Consider the following 8,867-nt stretch of genomic DNA (forward strand, 5'->3'; position numbering starts at 1 on the left):
CCTCCCAGAGAGCTAGGATTACAGGCGTGAGCCACCACACCCGGCCGCACTTACCTTTTTTATTTCAATAGTTTGTTTTCCTATTGCATCAGTTGGGGTCTTCACAGGAAACAGAAGGACACTCAGAAGAAATTCTGAAAATAATTTTATGATATGAAGAGACTATTTTCAGAAGTAGGCAGAATTAAGGAAATCAATTATTAGATACCGGAGCCCAGTGAGTGCTGGAGCCTTGGAGAAGGAAATTGCAATTGCGGAGGGACTGCCTGAGCTGCAGTCCCAAACCGATGCCTCTTGCTGGCTGAACTCGATCAGCAGCCACGGAGCATGGACTTCAGTGATGCAGCTCACAGAGATCAAATCCTTGGGGCACCCAGCAGGGCAGACAAAGGTGGAGGATAGATCTGGGAGAGAGGGTGGCAAACAGAGATCAGCTAGCACAAATGTTTATCTTCCTGCTAAATGGAAAGTTCCTAAGGGTAGGACCATTTCTCACTCATCCTTGTAGCCTCAGCACTAGCACAGGGTTTGGCCCAGAGTAAGCATTCGATAAATCTTTATGGATGTGAACTACAATGTTAGGGCATATACTACATTTGACTTAGTATTTGAGGGAAGACGGGCAGGCAGGTAAGCTGTTCATTATCTTTCTTTGGCCTATTTTCATTCATGTTCATGCACAATTTTTTTTTGTGGTACAAGGTCTCCCTCTGGAGTGCAGTTGCATAATCATAGCTCACTTCAGCTTGGACCTCCTGGGCTTAGCAATCCTCCGGCCTTAGCCTCTCAAGTAGCTAGAACTATAGGCATGCGCCACCATACCTGGATAATTTTTTTTTTTTTTTTTTAGAGATGGGGGTCTTACTGTGTTGCCCAGGCTGGTCTTGAACTCCTGGGCTCAAGCGATCACCCTGTCTTGGCCTCCCAAACTGTTGGGATTACAGGCGTGAGCCACTGTGCCCAGCCCCCAATTGTTTTTATACATTTCTTGATATATCTAATGTAGATGACAACAGCACAACCAGGACAGAATTAACTGAAAAGGTTAATTTCAATCATCCTGTCTTGCTGAGTTCAGGCTAATAGCTCCGGAAGCAAAAGAGACCTGGAAATAAAAGTATCCATGTGGGGCTATCAGCATCAGACACAAAGCATGAGAATCACAAAATATTTCAGTTAGTGATGCTTCTCTAGCAGTTGAACAACATCATGTCCAGGTCCTGGCACACAGTAGGCAATTAATAAAAGCTCATTGACTGTCTGGAGTCAGGCAAGCCAGGCAGATTTTTCTGAGGAATAAAGTAACTTTAATGAGACAGATGAAGCCATTGAGTAGGGTGACCAACTATCCTGGTTTGCCTAGGACTGTCCTGATTTTAGCACTGATAAACCCTCAGCCAGAGAAACACTCAGCCCCAGGTAAACTGGGACAGTTTCCACTAATTTCATCAGGTATCTGGATATAGTTCCAAATACTTTGCCAGCCTTCTCTGTGAACTCCAAGTCCCTCGTTGTCATAATCTACAAGAGAAATATACAGACACAAGTACTGCACCACTGACCATTTTAAATCTCTGCATATGTTAAGCAAGAAAATGGTTGAGAAGAACAAAACTTTTTGCAGCAAGTTTTTATGCTCCGACTTTTGGCTGAACTATGGAAACTTGATATGCAATACAATTGCCTGGTTCTTGAACCAGATAAACTCCTTTTACAGCAAGAAACATCATATAGAGACAGATACATGTATTCTTTAAGTAAGTGCAGGAAATATTTAGCCAGTATATAGTATTTATAATTAATGACAGATTCTAGAAAACAAATGGACAAATGGATTCCTTGATTCTTGGTAGGAAAGGCTAATACTACTGAAGAAAATAAAAAATAAAATCCAACTACTGAGTTTAGTGACAACATACAAATGAAAATCCACCAAATAACAGTTTGTGCTGAAGAAGAATAGACAAACTAGCCCTCCAAATTAAGATTTGTCTGTGTGATGTGATATTAAGGGAAATAATTTAGATAATACTTATGATTAAAATCATTATATATTTTGTTTATGGTAATCACTAATATTTTTGATGATAAAATTAAATTTGGTGATAAAAATACATGATTAAAATAAATCATTTGACCATTTTTTGTTTTTGAGATGGGGTCTTGCTATATTGCCCAGACTGACCTCAAACTCCTGGGCTCAAGCAATCTTCCCACCTTAGCTTCCCAAGTAGCTGGGACTATAATAGGCCACATGCCACCTCGCCCAGCTCATTTTAATCGTTTGAAAATCAACTATTTCTAAAATTTAAAAAATTACCTAAACATTTTAAATCACCATCACCTGCAAAAAACTAATGATGAGACCTACCTTTACTGAGCACCTTATACTGTATCAAGTATCATGTTAGACATTTAAATAGAACCTCGGTTAATCCGTCAGCCCGATAATATGAGCATTACCAATCCTATTTGTAGGTAAATAAAACAAGGATCAGAGATGTTAAGTAATTTGCCCTATGTCACAAAGCTGTTAGAAACCCGGAATTCTATCTAATCCAAGTCTGTTTATTTTTTCTACTATATACTGTATATAATTACCTTAAAAGCAAAAACACTGAAAGACCTGTACAAATACTATTCTGGCAACTATATTAATTTAGCTTCTATGTAATTCCATTGCATTTTGCTAATTAAAAGTGAAGTTAAATAAGAAACTTTATGTAGCATTATAGAATCTACTATAGTCGTGCTTTTTGTGTGTCGTAGAGGTATTGGAACTGTTAGTGCTTGTTGAATGGTACTTGCTAATCATTGTACTCATTTTGCTAATTTGCTCATATATTTCAATTTCTGAAAAAGTTGCCAAAAGCTGTTAAAAGAGAACAGTGGACATATTTTTAAAATTTAGTAAATCGGAACAACATGGGCACATGCTAAAGATTAATTTGTGATCATTTACATATATCGCATTCTGGAAAAAAAAGGAGGTGCTTTTTTTTTTAAGTGCAAAAGAAGGAATGCAACCTATTTCTCGCAAGGGCATATGAGCGGATCTCGTAATTCTCACACATGGCTTTGTTTTCAAATTCTTGGAAGTGCAGAAATTCTTTTAATTTAAAGGTGAGCCCATGGAAAATCTGGACCAGCTGTAGAAAGCCATCCAAGAACTCAGTGCCACAGTCACTTTTTCAGCTGTGACACCACCCCAGGGTGATCTGACCCTCTGCTCACCACTGTTCTAAATTATCAAAGGGAGAGGGACGTCTGTACCCACTGCCACAAGCAGGTCCCTATTTGAGGGACCTGGAAAAACAGATCATTATGACTTTCTTCAAGGTCACACAAAGTTTAAGTGATTTTTACTATCCCACATTCCGATGTGTCCTTTTCTATGGATTCATGTCCCATGGTAGTTCATCATTCTATATTTATGGCATTTTTATTAGGTAACAACATCTCATCTCTTCTTCGTAATTGTGCTGCCGCATATTTTTAGAAACTTCCCCACCCTTCACTGTCAGGACTGAGGGGTTGCATCAGTGTTGAGTTTGAAAATCCTGTCCTTGCATGAGACGGGTAAAAGTGGATTTATTAGTATTTCTGTTTTCGATGTCCAGAGAAAAGTTCCAGGGAGAGAAAAACAGATAACAGCATCATGTTGTCCACTGGAGAGATCCGTGTGTTAAAAGTAGGCTAAGCTGGAGTAATCGGCTTAATGTAGCTGTGAATAGTGTATACAGCTCTTCACTCCATTAACCTGGGTTAACCAGGACCCAGCAGGACATGGAAAGAAATCAGGGGGCTCATCACAGTTTCTGTGAATGTTGAATTTATCAAGTTGGGCTGAGAAGTCCACGAACTGCCCGAGCATTGATACTTGGATGTCAGAGTGATTCTTTTTCGGCTTGGTTTTTTGCCAATGGTTCAGTAGGGATGGCTTGTCTTCCTGCCTCCACCTCCTCCTCGTGGCTGTTTAGAAAAAGAGAAGAAATGGATTGGAATAGCCCAGGAGATTGCCTGAGTTTTGCTGGCAGCCTCTGAAGCTGCCAACGGTATTTCCACTTCCCTGGCAAGAACAGGCAGTGGCACTGTTCTGCCCACGCCGGAGAGCGTTCCCTGCCTGCCTGACAGCGGCGTTCTCTGGCTCTCCGGAGAAATGGCCTGCAGTGGTGAAAGGAAATCTCTGTGTCCCAAAGGATGTTGTCCCCCACCTGTCATTCATAAGATTCGCTCGAGTGCTGCCCCCTGGAGGCATCTGTGCCACCGGCTGGAAGTCAGAGCCAATAACTCTGGGTGTTAGCAACACCCAGGTTGGAAAACTCAATTCGTGGTCAGGTCCCAGCAGATGACAGAGTGGCCAGGGCCTGCGGAGAACCTGCACTGTCACGGTCTGAAGTGAGCAGAGGCCCTCCCGCTTCACCTAAATGTTGATGGTTGTCAGGAAGGAATGTGAACTTACTGTGGAAAGAACATCCGGTTTTTTCAAAAGAAGGCAGAAATGTGGATGCTTACATGAAATTCCTGATTTTTCAAACTTGCCCACCTCACTCACTTAAAAAATAAAAGAACGCAAAAACACATTGCTATAGCAGGACAACAGGTAATATATACAATGACTCGTGCACATTAGATAAAGCAAGAGGGAACGAACAGCAGTTGGTGTCCATGTGCCGAGTAAAAGGTACCTCCGAGCAGTTGCTCCCCGAGCGTGGCGCTGGGCTTAACGCACGGGCTGTGGCCGGATTTCAGCCTCCCTGTGCTGGCTGCCGGTCCTGCGTGGCGCTGCGATGCAGCCGCCGAGTGCATCTATACATGCCAGATTCTCCTTTAAAAATTATTATGGGCACTTAATAGTTGTATCTATTTCTAGAATACATGTGATGTTTTGATACAGGCACACAGTGTGGATTAATCAAATCAGGGTAATTGTACACGCCAGATTCCGGTCCTGGGCCACAGGTTTATAAACTCTGGATGATGGAAGAGGCAGCTAGACAGCAGGAAGCCAGTACGAATTGCAAGTCTACCCTCGCTAAGGGGCCATAAAATTTCTAAATATTTTCCCCCTGCTGGGCCCCAAACCTCCTCTCCAGTAGTCCTGGATGGTGGATGTTGGATCAGCAGGCATGTTTATTTTAGGCAGTATTTTTCTGAGATTATTATACTCTATATGTAAGAAGGATGTATTTATTTATCTGCTTTATCTTTCTTTTGGCTCACTTCACCTATTATTATTTTTAATATCTTTCCTTTATTGAGACCTGCTGTGTGTTGGATTACTTCATATAAATTATTTCTAATTCTGACAACATCCTGATAACGTAATATAATTCCTCCTATTTCACAGAGGAAGACACTGAGGCTCAGAGAAGTCATTTTTCCCAAGACCAGCCAGGAATTGGTTGTGTGGAGCCTCAAACCCAGGTCTGTGTCACTAAGAAGCTGATGACTTTGTTACTTCTACTTGAGGTGGCAAAGTCTGTGTGTCTTTTCTCGCTAATGTCACCTAATGAAGGTCTATGCTATTTGAGCACTTGATGCATGAGAATCTCTATGTGGTGCCTTTTCTCTCCCCTTTTTTGTCTTAATAAATGTGAAAAAAGTTCTCTTACAGCAAATAATGCATCTGTGTAGTATGTAACTTTGAAAATATCACCAGATGCACACATCAAGGGAATGTGGTTCCTTCAAAATACTGGGTAGCTTTGGTAATTAGAGATTTCTTCCAACGATGCCGTTGCCAGCCACCACCTTTCTGGTACTTCTCTTTTGGAAGTGCCTTCAAAGTCAGTTTACAAACCATTCAAAGAAATTAGGCTCATCATTTAGGTGGCATTTTCTGTTTTAAACCACAAATGACAATACCCAACTTTTCCAGACACTTTATCAGATTGACTACAAACAACTTGAAGTTATTTCAAAAAATTAAGTCCAGTCTCAATGGAGAAAGTTTTGCCTCTTGAGAATGTTTGGAAGAATGTACTGGAAGTTTTCAGGTTGTCTCCAAAAGAAGACTTCCAAAAATGTTCTGAGACCAGCAGCACCGTTGGTTAAGTGTGTGACCTTTGAAGGGGATATTTATTGAACTAGACTAGTCCGACAAGTTGGTTAAGTTAAATAAAGAATTAGGGTAGTGGGTTATTTTGTTTTTGTTTTTTTTTCTTTTCTTTTCTTTTTTTTTTTGAGACAGAAGCTCACTCTGCTACTGAGGCTAAAGTGCAGTGGCATCATCACAGCTCACTGCAACCTCAGACTCCTGGGCTCAAGGGATCCTCCTGCCTCAGCCTCCCGGGTAGCTGGGACTGCAGGTATGCACTGCAATGCCCGGCTGATTTTTTTCCTTTTTGGTAGAGTCAGGGTCTCACTTTTACTAAAGCTGGTTTTGAACTCCTCAGCTCAAGCAATCTCCTGCTTCAGCCTCCCAGAGTGTGAGGATGACAGGTGTGAGCCACTGCGCCTGGCCAGCACAGTTCATCTTTGGGCAAGTTTGGTTGTTGAAACGTCTTCCTGATACTAAGCTGAAATCTCTTTCTCTTACTATCTTCTCTCATAGAAACCCCTTGGAAGTCCTATGGAACCGGTCCTGTGTGACAGGTCCTAGTTCTCTGGAGGTCATATGCCTCCAGAGTATTTTCTTTTCTGGAGAAACAGCCTTAGTTCCTTTAAACAATTTATCTTCAGATATGGTTTTGTATCCTTTCACCATATTTATCTGACTGCTCTCAATAGCCCTCGATTGAGATCAGATCCAGTTCCTTTTCAGATGGAATACCCAGAGGTGAGCACATTCCTCCAGGTTATAGAGACAGGCCTCCCTCCTCATTCAGTGACTTGCACTTTTATGAAAGTAGCCTAGAGGCACATTTATTTTTATTTAATTTTAGTTTTTATTTTGGCAGCACATTACACACTTACAAAAGTGACAAAAGGAAAGAAATATTAGCCCAGAATCCTATATCCAGTGAATTTCAAGAATAAAAGGGGAAATGAAAACAGTCTCAGAGGAAAGAAAACTAAGAGAATTTGTCACTAGCATATCCGCCCTAAAAGAATGGTAAGGGAAGTTCTCAAACAAAAATAAAATGATAAAAGAAGGAACTATGGGACATTAAGAAGGAAGAAATAACTTGGTAGGAAAAAATATGGGCAAATACAATAAGCTTTCCTTCTCCTTTTGAGTTTTCTAAATTATTTTATGGACAAAGCAAAAATTATAACACTAATCTGGTTTTAAATTTATGCAGAAGAAATATTTAAGACAATCATATTATAAATGGTGTAAAGGGATGTAAAAGGAAGAAAGGTTCCTATATTTCACGTGACCTGGTAAAATGATGACAGCAGTGTACTGTGTAAGTTAGATACATATAGTGAAGCACTTAGAGCAACCATTAAAAAAGCTATACAAAGAAATACACTCAAAAACACTATAGAGAAATTAAAATGGAATGATACAAAGTGTTCATGTAGCCAATATAAAGAAAAAAGGGAAATAAAAAATGGAGAGAACAAAGAAAGAAAAAATAAAATAGCAGATTTAAGCCCTTACGTATCAATATTTACATTAAATATATATGGTCTAAGTACACCAATTAAAAGATGGAGATTGACAGAGTGGATTAAAAATATGACCTACTACATGCTGTCTACAAGAAAATCACTTCAAATGTCATGATATAGACAAGGTGCATAGGGAGGATCACAGCTTACTGGGAGCAGAAGCCCAGGAGGAGAAATCTGTAGCTGAAGCCAGTGTCAACAGAAACACTTTAAACTATAATTGACAAAGTTTTAAAGGCTCAGTGTGGACTAGCTTGAGAGTTACAAAAAATCCAGGTGACCCTGTGTGGGGATGCCCTCACACTTTGATGAGTTTTACCTTCAAGAACGCCACCTGATTCTCAGGGTGAAGATCAAAAAAAATTCTCCTGCACTTCCAATGGAGGGAGGGAAAAAGAGCCATTTTTAAATACTCCCAAAGCTCTCTGTTCTCCTTAACAAGGCCTGACCACAGGGAAACCATTTTACCAGTGCTCAATAGACTGGGTTTTTACCAAAGCCTGGTCAGCCTGGGCAAATGGATACACTCAACTCCAGGCTGCTCTACTGCAGGGAAAGGGAAAGGGAAGTATCCAACTCACACTCACTAAAAGACAGATTTAATTAAGGGACTATTGAATACTTACTCCCATTTCCCATCAGAAGGCCTCCTGTATAATTGCAGCTAAAAGAACTGCAAGCCTGGCATCCTATTTAAGGAAACTCTAGGGAAACCCAAATATAACAGGGGAGAGAAAAACAAGGACACCAGAGCTATAGTAAACACTAATCACAGCCTAACTGCAAGCCAGATAAACACAAACCCTCATATTAAAGGCCTCTTTACCTCAGTTACTTTTATCTGATACATCATGTCTGGTTTTCAACAAAAATTTTAAGACATATTAAAAGACAAAAACACAGTCTGAGGAGACAAACCAAGCATAGACCCAGACTCAGATATGACAGAGGTTTTGGAATTATCAGGCTAGGAATTTAAAATAACTGGTTAATATGCCAAAGGCTGTAATGGAAAAAGTGGACAACATGAAAGAACAGATGTGTATGTAAGCCAAGATGGAAATTCCAGGAGAGAATTCAAAGGAAATACTAGAAATAAAAAACACTACAAGTGAATGAAGAATGCCTTTGATGGGATCATTAATAGACGAATGTAGCCAGAGGAAGAATCAATGAGCTTGAAGATATGTCAATAGAAATTTCCAAAACCGAATGCAAAGAGAAGAAAGAATGAAAAAGAACAGAACGGGCAAGAACTGTGGAACAATTACAAAAGTTGTAACATATGTGTGAGGGGAATACCA

General features: G+C 40.2%; 1 protein-coding gene across 1 annotated transcript in view; it reads right to left on the reverse strand.

Annotated features, from left to right (window-relative positions):
- The window catches only part of CLUL1 (clusterin-like 1 (retinal)), a 45,019-nt gene extending 40,704 nt beyond the window's left edge, over positions 1–4,315 (reverse strand). Inside the window, exon 1 of the mRNA XM_012652126.1 lies at positions 4,215–4,315. Within this exon, the coding sequence (XP_012507580.1) occupies positions 4,215–4,258 (44 nt within the window). The 5' untranslated portion in view covers positions 4,259–4,315. The remainder of the gene's footprint in view (positions 1–4,214) is intronic.
- Positions 4,316–8,867: the final 4,552 nt, after the last annotated feature.

This window comes from Propithecus coquereli, unplaced genomic scaffold (genome assembly GCF_000956105.1).
Source record: "Propithecus coquereli isolate 6110/MARCELLA unplaced genomic scaffold, Pcoq_1.0 Scaffold38, whole genome shotgun sequence".
NCBI classification, from domain to species: Eukaryota; Metazoa; Chordata; class Mammalia; order Primates; family Indriidae; genus Propithecus; species Propithecus coquereli.